The sequence below is a fragment of the Odontesthes bonariensis genome, chromosome 10 (genome assembly GCF_027942865.1).
Source record: "Odontesthes bonariensis isolate fOdoBon6 chromosome 10, fOdoBon6.hap1, whole genome shotgun sequence".
In the NCBI taxonomy this organism is placed as follows: Eukaryota; Metazoa; Chordata; class Actinopteri; order Atheriniformes; family Atherinopsidae; genus Odontesthes; species Odontesthes bonariensis.
The window spans coordinates 8,714,756-8,732,297 of NC_134515.1; the positions used below are offsets into that span (position 1 = coordinate 8,714,756).

Consider the following 17,542-nt stretch of genomic DNA (forward strand, 5'->3'; position numbering starts at 1 on the left):
AGCAGCATAATAAGTTTCTGCAGCCTACCCTTTTTCTACTTAGTCCACAGGGGGGCAGTATACAGAGGGGACAGTATGCCTTGAACATGCTCATTTTGACACCATCAGTGCACCAGTGAAACTTCCTTACCAGCACGTTAGCTTGTGCATAGAACATGCGGCGCTACCTGTAGATGTCATCATCATCACACATTTGGTCAGTAATTATATGTCCCAAATCCTTTGTTTCGTTACTTACAGGTAAAGCCTGCCCCGCCTAATAAAAAGAAGGAAAAGTAAGAGCCTTGTCCCCCTTACTTTTACATTTAAGCACAACACTTTTCTTGCAGTTGTATTTAACATCAAAAGTCAATCCATAATTGGAACAAACATGTAGCATTTCTTGCAGCCCAGCACTGCTGGGGGAGAAGATGGCTAGATCATCGGCATACATGAGATGGTTTAGCAGTGCATTCCCAACCATGCATCCTGTCCTACAGGCCCTCAGTAACATTGAGTTAAATGTTTTCATGTTACTGGTGTTACGTTTTTAAAACTTTAAGTTTAAGTTGTAGGACAACCACAAGGAAGGTGGTTCAGTACAAGACAGCAACGGACTGACTGAAGGTTTGAGCCAATTGCCTGAAATTATTTCAGTATTGAGCAAAATTCTTGAACCACTTCTCATTTCTTTAATGTTGCCAGTTAATTTATCGAAATGTGCGCCAGCGCGAATGTAAATACAGCATTTAAGTTCTGACAAGTTTGAAAGTGAATATCTGCTCTGAGCTCCTTTATTCCCCAGCACAGCCTGAACCCTCTCAGACGAGCTTTCTGTCCTTTCTTTAAGGAGTCTTCAGGAATAGTTCTCCAGGCTTCTTGAAGGACATCCCAAAGCTCTTCTTTGGATGTGGGCTGCCTTTTGTTCCGTTTTCTGCCAACATGATCCCACACTGCTTCAGTAATGTTGAGCTCCGGGCTCTGGGGAGGATTCATCCCTCCATCAGACCTGCTGCCACTGATTTTCAGCCCACTTCTTGTGTCCTTTGGCACAGCTCAGCCTTTTCTCCCTGTTTCCCTTCCTTAAGAACGGCTTCCTGACAGCCACCCTTCCATGGAGCCCATTTCTGATGAGGCTTGGGCCAACAGCAGATGGATCCCGTTTCCTCAAATGTTTTCAGGACACGCTGCACACCATGCTGAGATATGCCAAGTTTTCAGCTAACAGCTCTTTGGGAATCACCTTGTTGGAGCAAAAATACCATTTTCTGTCTGTCAAACTGTTATCTTTGCTGTTCATAGATGCAACTAAAGAAATGGGAACAAATGATGCGTCTTTGTGACAAGCTGCTAGTAACAAAAGGCTTTTAGATACTATTTTAAATCAATTTCTTTGTTAAGTTGTCTGTTACGTGTCGACATTCCTCGAGTTAGATTTTTATGTTTGAATGATTCATAGTTTGGTGTTAAGTGGCTTAACAAAAACACATTCCTCTGAAAATGTTCAGGTTTAAGAACTGGACTGAAAATGAGTAAAAAAAAAAAAAAAAAACAGCCAATGTCCAAAACAATTTCTTTAAAAACCTTCAGAAAGCCTGAAGAACTTTTGTTCAAGACCACTTCAAAAGAATACAACAATGTCTGTGTCCTTAGAGCAAAACGTAAAGAAATGAGGTGTTTCGACTCTCAGCCAAAAAGAAAGAATCCAACCACAAACTGCTCACACAGAGGTATTTGTTTTGTTGGTTTCTGAAACCTGGCAGGGGGCACCTCTGGATCCTCACGGTATAAACAAGTTCCTGTTTGCCTGATAATGCTCCTCAGTTGCTTTATTAGTTTGAAGGGGGGCTAATGATGTGGTTGAGAACAAATGAAAACACAACAAGATCCAGTAAAGGAACGTGGGGAAGTTTGGGAAATTGCCCTCAAAAACTTTTCAAAATCAAATTAATTAATCTGTCAATCAAACTTCATTTTCCTGGTTCCATTGCATTTTAATCATTTCAATCACGACCCCTCCAACAACACCTGTGCTGACGTTTTTAAATCTGAATCCCACCTTCGTAAATAGTTGATGTTATCATTTAGTCAAACAAACAAACATTTGATCCTCTTTGAAACAGAAGAACAATAACTAGGGCTGGGCGAGTTTACTCGTTAATTATTTAACGCCAACAAATATTTTATCGCGCATTAGTGCAGGTTTTATTATTTATTTTATTATTGTATTTAAAATAAAACTAAATGGTAAAAGCTATACACTACTTTTTATGGCTGGCATTAGGGGGGTGACTCTGGGACGCCAGTGGTCATTGTCTAGCCTCCTGGAGGTGCCGTGGGCCCAAGTAGACGAAACACTGATGAAAGGAAGTTCCCACCTGATGACCCCAATGATATGTTGGTCAGCACTGCTCACTGGTCTATATTATAGGGAGTAAAGGGAATTACTCACTGAGTCTGGTCCTTTCTTGTGTTTACCTTGAATGAATTTAAATTCCTTTTTGGATTTTGCGTACAAATGCGATTAATCGTGATTAATCAGGGAAATCATGTGATTAATTCGATTAAAAATTCTAACCGTTGCCCAGCCCTAATAAAACACTTTGTTGTCATTAACCCATTCAAATCTGATCATTTTATTCTAATTTCTTTAAAATGTTAACAAAAATGAGTATTTACAGTAAAAACTGAATGCTGCTGAATGCTTTTTTTTTTTTTTTTTTAACTTTCTATGTTAGTAGTTACTACAGAGGCTAAGAAATAAACACAAGAAAAAGGTTTTAGTGTACAGTTTTAAGTTTTGGGCTTTCAGAAAGCTCTTCAAAAACAAATATTCGGTCTAATCAGGTGACTCACATCTTCAGATATTTAAAAGCTGAATCAGGGGTTTCAGGATAGGTGCCAGTACTTCCAACCTTCTTATGTAATGGCAGGTATATTCCTGTCGTACTTGTGAAAACTTGTGAAACGTGGGATGTCATCACGCCAAGATACATACTAAGAGTCCCCTCTATGATCTTCAAAATGAAGCTGTGTAAACCAGTGTGAAAGAGGGTCAAAAAGCTCTCCATAGGATTAGAAACACACATTCCACTTTCAGAAAAACACACAAAAAAAAGACAGTTTGTCCTGGACTGACTAAACCAGCCAGCTCAAGAACCCAAAGTTTTCCCTCACAGGATCTGCGTCTTATTAACAGAGAAACAGATTGAAATAGACAAAACATGCAAACATCTTGTAACTGAAGGCACATGACGGGACATGTGGTTCTTACAAGGTTAAGTTATTTCATCTAAAAGGTGGAACTACCAGCTTCTGAGGCCAAGAGTTGACATGTACATGCATAAATATTTTTTAATCAAGTACATCAGCACCCATCCAGAGTGCAGGTCAAGGAAATGGGTGGATGGAAGTATATCAGCTTTATCTGCTGGCACCATCTGGAAAAGGATTAAATGTTCGTTGGTCCGAAACTCTTTCACGTGGCTTTAGCCGTACTAAACATGCAACCAACAGACTGTTTTCACCAGTGATTCATCTGCAGATGTGGCTGTTTCAATTTGAATAAAAAGGAAAAACAAAAAAAGTAAACAGTAGAAAATAAATAAATACAGAAACAAGTCCAAAACTCAAAATGTTTGGATGTCTGTCAGTTCTGTTTGGGAGGAAAAATTAAAAAAAAAGTTGCAGTGTTTCAGCTCAAAATGTGAATATTAAAAGTCTGAATGACGTTTATACATCTGCAGACTGGGGCTGGACTTCGGAAGAGGAAAAGCAAATATTAATAAAAAGTAAAGACTCAATTTGTTGAAAAACATCCAGAACTTGGTTTAAAAGATTCTTTCAGCCCTGGATCTTCTGTATTTCCACTGAAGGTTTAAGTTAAGGGGGGAATTAAGTTTGCTTAAGTGTCTCATTTTCAGATTCAGATGCCAATGGGTAATTCTTTTTGCTACAGTGCTCCACTGGAGATATAAGAAGTAAAAATAGTAATATTATGAATCAAAATACACACATTAAGAACATTAAAATTACTATACAGTAGTTATGGAATTAGAAATAGTATTAGTATAGTATTACAAGAAAATTAGACAAACCAAGTAGTAAAATGGTAAATTAGAGAGTAAATATACACTATGTACATTTATAAAAACTAGGGCTGGGCAACGATTAAAATATTTAATCTAATTAATCACATGATTTCCCTGATTAATCAAAATTAGTTTTATTTTAAATGTGTTGCCATATGAATGAAAGTGCCATAACATTTGTTGTGCAAACACACTTTTAACATCAGCATCTTTCTGTAGTTTTTATGTAGAAGCCTCGCTCCACTGTCTGTTTCCTTGAATGACTTGCTGCTATCAGTTGTGTGTTTTGCCTTGAAGTGATATTTTAGACTGGAACTACTACGCTGAGAAGACAATTCAACTTGGCAGTGTTTACAGAGGACTTTGGTTCTGTCGACTCCGCCGTCTGGAAGAACTTTAAAATGAAAATGGCCGAGTAAAAGTTCCGTACCCTTCTCCATGTTTGGTGGATCCGCCGATTACTTTCTTTTACCAGGCAGAATTCAAAATAGATCTCTTTCCCCCCTTGAGAAGAAGATAAAGTTTGGATGGCTGTGGTCTTAGGCCTTTTTTGGTGCATTACATCCACCTTGTGGTGGTTGGTTGTATCACATTACTCACAAGTGCCGGTTCAAAGAAGATAGCAGCTTAACAAGAAAATAGCTGTGTCAGCCATTTCATTTCGACTCAAAATGTGAAGAAAAATCCCTGCGAGTCTATTATGTTTACTGACAACTAAACCTGTGGTGTATTACTGAGATGGAGAGGTGTAAAGACAGAAGTAAAACCCTCCCTAAAGGGTTCTGATACTCCCCCAAAATGTCCGTTAAATACCTCTTCTGCAACTTTGTGAAAGTAGGAACTGTCAAGGAGAAGATCTTTGTTCCTGAAAAGGGTTTCGGAGGTGAAAACGTGGCTTAAATGGGGCAAACATCAATACACTCAGTTTGGCCTGTGTTTTCCTGATGCGGTCCAGAGTCGTGCTGATCGGCGCACACCGCAGGACGGATCATATTAAACTGGAAAAAACTCACAGCTGGAGTTCTTTGGACTGCTCCTTCTTGGCCAGCTGTTTCTCTCTTTCCTTTACCAACGCCTCCTGCTTGGCCTTCATGTCATTCAGTGTCACCAAACCTGATTAAGACAAAACATAAATAAATAAATAAAGTCACGTCTCCTTTCCACTGTGTTCCGTTGCGTTGACACTTACCAACCGTGCTGGACTTCAGCTCCGCCTCTACAGCATCGTAGTGAGCTGAGAATTTCTTGTCAATGTTGGACTTGACCATGTTGTCCTTAAAAAACACAAACACACAGCACCGGGTCAGAAACAGAGTCCGTTGTTTTCCCTTTAACAGGGCACTAATAAATGCAATGTTACTCACACCTACCACAGAAATACATGTGCTCATTCTCACATGCTTGAAACCAGACACATTTAAGTGTTAAGTAAATGTTTATTAGTTTGTGAGTGTGAACTTTTTTAAATAAATGATAGTAAACTTCAGTACAAAGTAGTTGTAGGCGACAATATTTCAATTCTGAGCTTTTAATCATCAGGACATAATCAAAGATCATCTGGTCCTATCAGTTCTTAAGATCAATCAGATAAATACAACAAATTACGAGGGTAAGAAGCAGCCTGGTGAAGCCAATCAAATACACTTGATTGATTATCAACCACATATATAAAAGCAAAAATTTGGGCAGTTTTACTTCAACACTGGACTTGAAAAATTTAAGAACGTACAAGCATCTAAGGAGTGATGTAAAGATTTTGAAAATAACATGAAGTACGTTTATATGACCTTGGAAAAAAAAAGACTAATTATATATAATATACATAAAAACACTGTTCTGACCGAAATCATACAAAATCAAGCTATAAAACTGGACTAACACACCCAGTTGTTCTCATTCCAACAAGCATATACTCATATAACTGGGCTGAAATGGCCCAAAGTTGAATCTTTTTGCGTCTTTTAAAAAAATTTTAAGTGTAAGTGTATATCAATACAGCTGAATTCCAAACAGAGCTGCTCTTGTTTATTTATTTTTTCATTTCTTTTGTTGGACGGTTAAACACATCAGAGATAGCGACTGAAAATCAGCCCATAGTGTCACTTAAAGCATTTCCAGACGGTGGCTGTGCTCTAATAAAATCCTGATTTTATAACCACAGCCTCATCTGACAAAACCACCACTCAGGTAACTTAAAGAAAACAATCCTTTGCAGTCATTTCGGCTGTACTTACATGTACAAAGATCACATACAGAGAAAGTTAGAAACGACAGTCTCTTGTACGTTTTTTCGCACTAAAGACTCTCTTCAGCCAATACCTTCATTTCCCTTCCACGTGTGAACTGTTACAAGGACAACGGTCCAATTAAAAGACCAAGTCGAGCTGTAACCGTTAACCTAAAATCAGCTTGTCAGATTATTTAGAAAGCAGAGTGGTTGATGACCAATATCTAATCTTACTGTTTGTTTTCCATCCGTAGAATACAGCGAGGATCATCACTGTTGTGCTTACATTGTGTGTCTGTTTGCTTAAGTAGGTGCATTGATTAATTAAATGTCCAAAAGGTCTCAATTTCATTGTTAAATAGATGCCTCATTCTGGTTCATGGCCACCTGCAATAATTGTTGATGCTGATAATATCTCCTGAAGCCATGAAAACAAATCTAAACAGCTGGTATTGACAGATGCCGTATCAGAGTTGCAGCAACCGGTTGCTTCCCAGTTGCTGTCACATCTGTCAGAGTGCTGCTGCCATCTCCTTTAAATGGTAAACGCTGCTTCTGTTTGGATGTTTGCAAGATGAAGAGCAGTTTTACACCTCAAGAAATGTCTCAGTCTCCTTAACCATTTTCTGGCACTTTCCCACAGCTGACTCTTTAGGTTTTGCCCGTGTTTATAAAAACTTTAAAGATCACTTCAGTTTATTAACTGAACACAAATTCACAACAAAGATCACCCGAAAGCATCTCAAAGCCTGAAGTACATAGCCTGCTAATAAACATAGATCATCAGTAAAGTATGTATGAGGCTCACAGCTTCTGATGTACAAATTAAAAGGATTTGTATAGAGGGCTATTTGGCTGCTTTTTTTTTGCATTCAGATTACACCAGACTGGGTCCTGCATGAGAATCACAACTGAAAGACTGGTCAGATCCAGACTGAATTATTCTGCAAAGGATATAGATCCTTTAAAACACACTTTGTGACGTGTAAACCGAATACTATTTGTGATTTTTTTTTTTTTTAAAGATCCATAAGTAAGACTAAACCTTGTCAAAATGCAGAAAACTGCCATTTTGCTGTTTTTTTAAGATGTATATCTGGGATAAAAGGTTTCACAGATCACATATAGTGATTTAAATCATCTTGTCCAGTCCAGAGTCCAGACTAAACATGGAGAAGCAGCATTTAGCTACTATGCTGCAAACAAGTGGAACAAACTGCCAGTGGAGATTAAACTTTCACCAAATGTAGACATTTTTAAATCCAGGTTAAAGACATTTCTGTTATCATGTGTCTATGCATGAAATATCTTTTAACTTATCTAGACTGTTGCTTGTTTTTAAATGAATTTAAATGATTTTATTTGTTTCTCTTTATATTATTTTATGTATTTTTAATGCTTCTTACACTCCCTGCTGCAATGTTTTTATTTTATGTAAAGCACTTTGAATTGTTTGTACGTGAAATGTGCTATATAAATAACTTTGATTTGATTTTGATTTGATCTTTTTCTTTGTAGAGTAGTTTTGGCCAGATTTGACCATTCTAATTATTGTGGCATTAATACAGGACCTAGACGAATGTGTGAAAAGAGAAAAAGGAACCAAGGTGTCCATGAATCTATATCTTCTGTAGAATACTTCAGTCCAGATTTGACCGGTCTAACTGTTTTGGTCTCAACACAGGACCTGGTCTGGAGTTATTTTGCACACCCCCCCCAAAAAAACAGTGAAATAGCCCTTTATGGATTTCGCTTTAATTCACGAATCAGAAATAAATTTCGGTGTCGTTTCAGAAATGTGACGTGGTTTTCAAAATACGAAAACTTACATGAACTCAAAGCCACGGCAGATTATCAATAAATACGTGAAGATTGATAGTAAAAGGTTGCAAACCTCAGCTATCTTCTGCTTCAGTTGTTCCAACTGCTCTCTTTCCTTTTCTCGTTTCTTCATCAGCTGCATCGCTCTGCCGGCCTCACTGGCCGCTCCTTTGTACTGCGCCATGTTGGCTCCTTGTTTTTGATGTTGTTGTTAAAAAAAATCAAGAGAAAAAGAGAAGTTAAAGTCTAAAAATCAAATAAAGATCTTTCCAGATCCAAGAAGACACCTCCGAGTCGACCATAACAAGAAAAATGGCGACGGCGCGGTGCACGCTGGGAACTTACGTTGGTACGTAAAAGATTTGATGCATTCAGTGCTTCCAGAAACATCTGAATTATGAAACACCCAACAAAAGTACGGAAGATACAGATCGATGTTAGCTCATTTTAACGGGAAAATGAAGATGGATTGGGAATAATATTTACCCTAATCATGTAAAGAAAAGAACATTAATCTTTTCGTGTTTAATGAGTAACTGAATTGAGCTTCATAAAGCCGTCAAAATGAAATGATAAAACCGAATCTTGAGATTCCCATGGTGGAACTGTTCATTTATATCACCTCATTAGAGATACAGAAGTCATAAATGCAATGATAAAATATTGAAATAATGAAAATAGAAAATAATACCAATAAAAAATAAACAAATTATCATTTGTAAAAAGCTGAAATGATAAATTAGAAAAGTTGTTGTAGGCTGCACACACTAGGTGCAAAAACTTTGGTGTACGCAATAACTGTACTTGATCTGATGTGAATTATTGCAGATGGGTGTTCTTATTTATGGAGATAATTTCAAGGTGAATGAAAACATGAAAAAAAAAAAACAGAGGATTGAATAAAGCTGGGAGAGAAAAGACTAAATTCAGTGACCTGACACTGAACAAATAAAAATATATATACTGACGGAGGTAATAACAAAGAAGGATCAGGTGTGACAATCTGCAGTATAAGACATCAATAGAATATATAAAGAGAAAAGCTCTACAAAATAAAACAGGAAGCAATAAAACTGAGAAACCAGATGAAGATAAATAACTGCCAGAATTGAACTAGAATACAAACATGACAAGACATAAAAAGTAATTAAACCAAAACACAAAAACAGAGAACATGGCATTTTGTTTAGTACTTTATTTACATCTTAATACGGTTTTCTTACAAATACATTTGATGTCAATCTAAATCACTACAACCACTAATGATGATAATAACATTAAAATAAACAATCTGACGTGAAAAAAAGTCTAGAAAAAGCACATACACATTCAGACTCACTCAGAGACTCATTCATTCGAGACGAGACATTATTTCTCACTCATACTGTGTCCTTGTTTCTGATGTGATTCGGGTCCTTGTTTGACAGTGAAACGGCGATTTGACTGCAGCAGAGAGCAACAGACACACAGAAAGGAGAGATGAAAACGTTCACAGCAAAGATACACAAGGACCGCAAGCAGGGAAGGAAGGTGTTGCTCAGCTGGACGCAAGGAACCAGAAACCTGAAGAGAAAGAGCAATGTAATATTTGCAGGAGATGTTAGTCTTAACAGTTTATTTTCCTGTTTTAAATACTAAAAGAGTGAATATTTGATCATTTTATGTTGTTGTTGAAGTAAAAATGACTTTATCTTGATACCATGATTGTCAAAAATATCATTTTGTTTAAATTATGAGCATTAAGAGTAACATAATACAGTCATTTTGGTTCACAGCAACATGAGGGAGACTTTATTCTAAATGTTTCTAAAAGAGGAATAACAGTGTAACAGAAAATTGAAATTAGATTTTGAGTGTCCAGGCACCCGAACAGGGAACCAAATTCTGATTAGTTTTACTTTGATATTTTAGGGGAATAAGTGTTAGATTTTTTTGTATTAAATTAACTGATTGACACCATTTTGTACAGGTAACCATTTTTATTTCCAGATTCTTTAGTGTCTTGACATTTTATTACCAGCATAATATATTATTTAGCACGACATGCTTTATTTCAAGTAACAGGGCAAAAACGTGAGAAGCCTGCTGTTTGGTTTTATTGCGTTGGTGGGTTTTCTGGGGTTATTTGTTGTAAGGTGTGGATATGACTTTGCCGGGGTATGGACACAACGTACCAGACTCGCATGAGGGCAAGAACGGCCAGAAGAATGCCACACAAGAGAGCAAAGGGCACAGCAAACAGCAAAGAGAGGCAGCGGTACGTCCAGATACGAGTCCCCTCAAAGCCAGCGAGGCTGTAAATCCACACTCCGTCTATGGTTTGAGGTGTGGCAGGTTCTGCCAGGACGTCGCTGACCTCTACCTACAGTGAGGAAACAAGATAGACGGCAGTAGAAATCAAACCAATCTACAGAGAAAAATATGGTCGTACACTCTCTGAACTTTTCTTCCCTTTTTGAGCTTCAGAAGCCACTCTGAGGACCTCTGCCTTATTCTCATTTAGTTTGGAGGAAGTAGTCGGTCATTTTGGAGGATGCACAAGCAGTTTTCACACATGAACTGCAGCCCTAAATGTTCCAGAGATGCTCCAGAGGGTCGGCATTTGACAAGTTAAATACTTTTGCTCTGGACTTTATGATGACATTTTACAGCTCAGTACCTATCAATATCTCCAGGAAACAGCAGAGTGAGGTCATGTGTGATTGTGTCTGATAATTATCTAGAAAACCTTACCTCTGCTGGTCATGAGAGGAACTACATGGTAATTATAAATGTGACAACTATGAAGATAACTGTTGTGTTCTCTAACCCTAACAAAAGACATTTAAGAGTTTAGTTTGCTAAAACTGATTTATGTTGCAGATACAAGCGGATCAGCTGTACCATAACCAGAAAGCTAGGTGAAATAAATAAGTTAAACTACCATGACCACGATAATGTTAAAACTTTTAACCTCTGACTTCCATCCATCCATGTGGCAACAGGTTCAGGAGGGAAAGCCAGACATCCCTCTCTCCAGCTCCTCCTGGGGGATTCCGAGGCGTTCCCAGGCCAGAAGGGACATATAATCCCTCCAGCGCGTTTGACTCTCTTGCCAAAGTGAGGTGACCAGGAGGCATCACAACCAAACAAACCACCTCAGCTGACTCCTTTCTATGTGGAGGAGCAGCAGCTCTACTCCGAGCTCCCTCCGGATGGCTGAGCTCATCCCCTTATCTCTAAGGTGCTGTTTACACAAAAGTCTGTTGCTGTCTGCTGCGGAACCGGAAAAGAAAGTAATCGGCGGATCCACCAAACATGGAGAAGGGTACGGAACTTTTACTCGGCCATTTTAATTTTAAAGTTCTTCCAGACGGCAGAGTCGACAGAACCAAAGTCATCTGTAAACTCTGCCAAGTTGAATTGTCTTCTCAGCGTAGTAGTTCCAGTCTAAAATATCACTTAAAGGCAAAACACACAACTGATAGCAGCAAGTCATTCAAGGAAACAGACAGTGGAGCGAGGCTTCTACATAAAAACTACAGAAAGATGCTGATGTTAAAAGTGTGTTTGCACAACAAATGTTATGGCACTTTCATTCATATGGCAGCACATTTAAAATAAAACTAAATGCTAAAAGCTATACACTACTTTTGGATTCATTTTTGGATTTTGCGCACAAATGCGATTAATCGTGATTAATCAGGGAAATCATGTGAATAATTGGATTAAACATTTTAATCATTACCCAGCCCTAAATACAATCTTGAATTTCAGATGTTCCAACAATCCCACTTTCACAACAAAGTTGAGTCACACTGAAAGCAAAAAAGGAAATAAGGACCTTCAGGTGTTGGTTGATGCCATTAGGGTCTCTGCTGACAGGATGGGCAGGTGCGGGTGTGACGGGGACCGAGGGAGGGGTCGGAGGTTTGGGTGCTGGAGTGGAAGCTTTGGATGCAAACTCTGGAGGAGGAGGAGGAATGTTTATCTGTTCTTCATCGCTGTCATCGATCTTACACTCCACCAGACTGTCATCATTCACCATCATCATCTTTGCTGAGGAGGAAAGTTTTATATTTATTATTCCAATAACTGCATTCAGTTAGCGGACACACACACACACACACACACACACACGTGCACAGATATACTCCTCGGGCAGACGGCAGGGGTGTTGAGTGTAACAGCGAGCCGAGCCCTGCTCCACCACCTGTTCTTTAGCCCCCAAAAAAAGATGTCACACCAAAATCTGTAAATAGCAGCTGGTGTTTTTAAGATTAATTTGTTTGAACGGCCTGCATTCACTGCAATTACTTCATATTACAAGAAAAAAATTAAAAGATATTTTTTAAAAGCAGTTTTGCCAGTTGGTCTTAAAAGCTGATTTTTGTTTTATTGCACGAATCATGTGAAATATATTTGCAATGCACACAACAGGTGTTGCAAGGTGTAATCTAGCTCCTAGACCTGTTGAGGAATCATCAAAGCACGTCTCCAACAGCTCCATAATTGAGCATAAATCCCGTCTCACTTACCTTAGTAGAATTGGTATTCTTATCCCGTATCACTCACAGAGACTCCTGCAGAGGGACGGGGCAGGCGGCAGTGTTAATCTAAAATGTCAATGAGAATAGTTCTGCACCTTCATCTCAATGTTCCTCAGAGGTAATACAGCATGTTCACAATCACAGAGAAGCACACAGAGACAGCCACAGTGTTTGACACTGACTCAGAGTGGCAGAAGTGCTAATGTGGTACAGAGCCTCTTATTCCTTGTGTGTGTGTGTGTGTGTGTGTGTGTGTGTGTGTGTGTGTGTGTGTGTGTGTGTGTGTGTGTGTGTGTGTGTGTGTGTGTGTGTGTTGGTTGGCTATGGTAATGGGTTATTTTAGGAGGAGGAGTGGATGGGTCCAAAAGATCACATTACAGCAATGGGGGGCTATCTTAACACAGAAACTGAAACAATGTCACACCCAACAACACACCTCAGACCTAATTATGCAAAGTAATGGAAACTTTTAAAGGATCAGTGTTTATTTAGTAGTAAAGTTGCACATAAGCAACCCCCTCCATTACTTTTTTAGTCAAAACTGTGGGTGGTCGTGATGAAAAATACAATAAACACCAAAGGTACTCTGTCTTTACAGACGTTGAAAATTGGTGGCAGACTCCAAGAAAGAGGCCCTGTTCCATCTGGGGACATAGTCATATGAAAAAGGCTTTAAAGTTTAGAAAAATTAAGGAAAAAAAATATCTTAGCCCTTAGATTAAATCTGGGTAGATATAAACTCAGATGAACAACGAAACATGACAAATTGTGTCATGTCATTCTCTGTTTAACAAAAACTGAGCTAAAATGCAGAAGCAGTGAGTTAAAAACTAAGTACACCCTTACTAATTCCACAGAAATTAAGAGGATAAGAAGCAGCCAGCAGCTGCTGATCAGATGCACTGATTAACTGATCATCAGTGAGTGTGAGCAGCTCTATAAAAGCAGAAGTTTTGTCAGTTTGCTGGTCTGGAGCATTCAGGTGTGTGTTAACATGATGCCAAGGAGGAAAGACATCAGCAAAGATCTTAGAGAAGCAATTGTTGCTGCCCATCTGGGAAGGGTTATAAAGCCGTTTCCAAACTATCTGGAGTCCCATCGTTCTACAGAGAGAAAGATTATTCACCAGCTGAAAACATTCAGGACAGCTGTCAATCTTCCCAGGAGTGGACGTCCCAGCAAGGTCACCCGAAGGTCAAAAACCCAAGAGCTACATCTCGGACTCCACAGGCCTCAGTTAGCATGTTAGATGTTAAAGTTCATGACAGCACAGTTAGAAACAGGCTGAACAAGTATGGCTTGTTTGGAAGGTCTGCAGGAGAAAGCCTCTTCTCTCTAAAAAGAACATGGCAGCACAGCTTAGGTTTGCAAAGCTGCATCTGAACAAACCACAAGACTTCTGGAACAATGTCCTCTGGACAGACCAGACCAAAGTGGAGATGTTTGCTCATAATGCACAGCAGCACGTTTGGAGGAAACCAAACACAGCATATCAGCACAAACACCTCACACCAGCTGTCAAGCACGGTGGGGGAGGGCTGATGCTCTGGGCTTGTTCTGCAGCCACAGGACCTGGGCACCTCGCAGCCACTGAGTCCACCAGGAACTCCTCTGGATACCAAAGTGTTCTAGAGTCAGATGTGAGGCCGTCTGTCCGACAGCTAAAGCTGGGCTGAAACTGGCTCATCAACAGGACAAAGATCCCAAACGCTGTGCAGAAACCAGAGCTGCAAACCTCAATGAGCTGAAGCAGCGCTGGAAACAAGAGTGGGCCGAGATTCCTCCACAATGATGTGAGAGAAAACGTCACACAGAAAACCATTACATCAACTTACTGCTGCTGATGGTTCTACAGGCTGCTGGATCGTGGTGTTTACTTAGTTTTTCTCACCCTGGCTCTGTACTTTGTCTTAGTTTTTATTAAATCTATAATGTAATGTGTTGTTGTTCCTCTGAGGTTGTCTTTAACCTGATTTAAGATATAATAAGGATCATATTTCCTCTCTTTATTATGTCCAGATATTTAAAACCTCAAAACTGAGTAATGCAAACACACTAATTCTCCTTTTCCATGTTTCTATACAAATAAAAACAGTAATAATTCTTATATTAGAATTCTGTCAATTTATCACTCTGAATCTTATGTAGACATTTTTAAATGGGCTGCAGGATGGGATTATTTTACAACTCTAGGACAGAGTGGTGATTTATGATTTCACTATTACAGTTTTATATTCATGACATTTCACATTTCAGCTGCCTCACATGACCCCTTTAAAACAGTTATTTATGCCGTCTAAAAATGCCAACAACACCTTTATCTTTCATCACTTTGTCATCTTTATTGTATTCGTATTTTTTACCCACATATACAGTTGGACAGTAAAATCAGTGACATCATTAAACAGTGATCCAAAATAGAAGCAGAACTGATTGAAAAGAAAGATATCCACTTCAATGTTTTCAATACTAAAACAGGACAGAGGGGGGATGACTTATGTAAAAATTATTCAAATGCTTTTGGAATCTACGTAGTTGTAGACCTCTCTGCAAAACCCAGAATCACTTTTTAACGGGACCAGTGCTAAATAGTATGGGGGGGGGGGCAAAATGAATGGATGAAAGAGACAAGAGTTTAAATCATGGCTCCAAAATGCTGCCGTTGCTTTCACAGTTTAAACCAGAGGAAATCACTGGCACCTCTCTGATGTGGGGACCATTTTTGCTCTTTTGGTTAGGGCACAATTTCCAGTTGAAGGGTAATGGTGCTTTCCATTTGACCTGAAAGTTGGAAGATAGTGCCGGGAAGGGCCCCCCTAGCTTCACAGATCATACATTGGAACAACAAGTCATATACCCAACTGGATTTGCTCTCGACAGGTAAGATATTTGTGATTTTTAGCCATGCCAGTTTGTAGGAATGAATTGGAGAAAGATATCAGGATCTTACATTTTGAATTTTAAGATCTTCCCAGGTTTGTCTGATTTCCTGTGAGGAATCCACCTTGGTGAAGGGCTATTTCAGTCAATATTCCTTTTTTTTTTTTTCTGGCAATCCAGCAGCTCCAACTTTGGATTTCAAATGGAAAGCAACATAAGTCAACCAAAGACCTGAGTGAGAAATTCTTACTTATTCTTTCAAAGCCAAACCTGAGTTAGCCCATCTTTAACTCTGCAAAAGCCCTGAGATTTGTCCTGTATTTCAGGCCATTTATCACATATAAAGGGGAATGTGTCTTCAGTCGATGTGTATTTTCTAACTGCATGCTGCTATGTTTAAACGAATGCTGATTTAGTTTTCCCGGCTACATACGGATCCAAAGTGTTCAATATTCAGTAAATAAATATGAACTAATATATTGATTAATTTGTGTAAAATATACGAATTAAATAATATCTTAGATTTAATATATTAATAGAAGTCCTTATACTTTTTTCACAAAAAACTTCACCTATTGAATAAAATAATGTTTCTTCCCATAATGCCCTTCTCCAGACGTCTGTTTTAAGAGATATTTGTTTCCAGTGACACTTTTATTTCATATACTGCCATCAAATGGAAGATATGAGCTTGTGATTACAAGAAGTGTGTACAACTCATGAGCATAGAGCTTTATACCTCATGAACATTTTGTAAGCAGGTTGAATAAACGGCTCCAAAATTAGCCAGTTAGCTGCTACTAGCTACAGTTGTGTCAAAGTAATCCCTAAAATCTGTGATTTTCTACCTTAAGCAACAAGGATGCTTCACAGTATTCCTGGGCAGACATGACTGTAAGTTGTGGGCTATGGCTCAGCAGTAATGTGGAGAGGCTGTGTTAACAACAAGTCAGTGTTAGCTACTGAAATGCATAGCATATTTACTGTGCTTTTGAAGATGCTCTTCATAAGTGCACAAAAAACAGAAAAAGAAAAAAAGAGATTGTCTGTGACAATCTGGCCAAAAACACCCGACTAATACTGCCAATACTAGGCTCCACTTTGATGTTGAAAATTATTTTAACGCTAAGCTCAAACATCAACCTAGCTGCTATGCGTGCTAGCTAGGTAGAGAATTGTTAAGAAAAAGGCTTAAAAGCAGCAGAAGTATTGTACCTGTGCTTATGTACTATTTACAACCTTTAGTCGGTTGATTCACAATAACTTTGTATTTTGACATATTGTACTAGTACTAGTACTAGTAACTGTCTGAATTTGCAGCAATTTAATTTGTTAGCTAAAGAGATGCAAAGATTAGGTAAAAAGGTTGAAAAGGTAAGAACGCCCTGCTGCCTTCTTATAGAACTCATGAGCTTGTAATCGCAGCATGGAAAGTTAGACTTATGACTCATGAGCTTTCAATGCCGAAACATAACCAATTAGATTTTAATGCCTAAAACCTAACCAATTAGTTTTTAATGCCTAAACCTAACCAATTAGATTTTAATGCCTAAACCTAACCAATTAGATTTTAATGCCTAAACCTAACCAATTAGATTTTAATGCCTAAACCCAACCAATTAGTTTTTAATGCCTAAACCTAACCAATTAGATTTAAAGTGATACTCCGGAGTAAATTCAACCTGGGGTCATATGAACGGTGATATCCAGCCAAGTAGCCCACCCACAGTTTTTTCGATATTGGCTGAACATCAGCTGAGTTACTGAGTTATCCCGAATAGCTTCGTACAAGGGTTAATGGATCCAGGTCCGTATCTCCAAAATTACCACACTAAAATCACATGCCATGACACCAAACTTCTACAGTAGTACAAATACGGTCTGTACTCACAAAGCGATGCATTTGGAAGTTTGAAAATAGTCCAGGAGTTTATTATTATCAACACAAGCCTGATAGCTTCTCTGCAGCTAAAGCTACGTCGACGTCACTCCAAGGCGCCGGGAGCTTCAAAGTA

At 38.7% G+C, this 17,542-nt stretch overlaps 3 protein-coding genes across 5 annotated transcripts in view; all 3 read right to left on the reverse strand.

Moving 5' to 3' along the window:
* fam50a (family with sequence similarity 50 member A) overlaps positions 1-8,436 on the reverse strand; it is a 28,084-nt gene extending 19,648 nt beyond the window's left edge. The window contains exons 1-3 of the mRNA XM_075476145.1: positions 8,192-8,436; positions 5,260-5,344; positions 5,084-5,183 (exon numbers count right to left, since the gene is read on the reverse strand). Coding sequence (XP_075332260.1) covers positions 5,084-5,183; positions 5,260-5,344; positions 8,192-8,302 — 296 coding nt within the window. The 5' untranslated portion in view covers positions 8,303-8,436. The remainder of the gene's footprint in view (positions 1-5,083; positions 5,184-5,259; positions 5,345-8,191) is intronic.
* A 901-nt stretch (positions 8,437-9,337) lies between these two features.
* Positions 9,338-12,816, reverse strand: cav4b (caveolin 4b). Its single transcript, XM_075475562.1, has 4 exons — positions 12,636-12,816; positions 11,942-12,156; positions 10,293-10,480; positions 9,338-9,681 (listed from the first exon to the last, which is right to left on the reverse strand). The coding sequence occupies exons 2-4, from the start codon at positions 12,149-12,151 to the stop codon at positions 9,498-9,500; spliced, it is 582 nt and encodes a 193-aa protein (XP_075331677.1). The 5' UTR covers positions 12,152-12,156; positions 12,636-12,816; the 3' UTR covers positions 9,338-9,497.
* Positions 12,817-14,969: 2,153 nt separating this feature from the next.
* The window catches only part of arhgap4b (Rho GTPase activating protein 4b), a 42,509-nt gene continuing 39,936 nt past the window's right edge, over positions 14,970-17,542 (reverse strand). For all 3 annotated transcript variants that reach the window (XM_075476130.1, XM_075476131.1, XM_075476128.1), the window contains one exon: positions 14,970-17,166. The gene's annotated coding sequence lies outside the window, so the exon portion shown is untranslated. The remainder of the gene's footprint in view (positions 17,167-17,542) is intronic.

What these genes read in the sequence shown, in the direction of transcription:
- cav4b (XM_075475562.1), bottom strand. Translation starts at nt 12,151, where the DNA reads ATGATGATGGTGAATGATGACAGTCTGGTGGAGTGTAAGATCGATGAC. An exon ending in GCATCAACCAACACCTGAAG is followed by an intron (nt 10,481 to 11,941) that starts GTCCTTATTTCC and finishes TCCTCACTGTAG; the next exon opens with GTAGAGGTCAGCGACGTCCT. An exon ending in CTTGCCCTCATGCGAGTCTG is followed by an intron (nt 9,682 to 10,292) that starts GTACGTTGTGTC and finishes CTTTCTCTTCAG; the next exon opens with GTTTCTGGTTCCTTGCGTCC.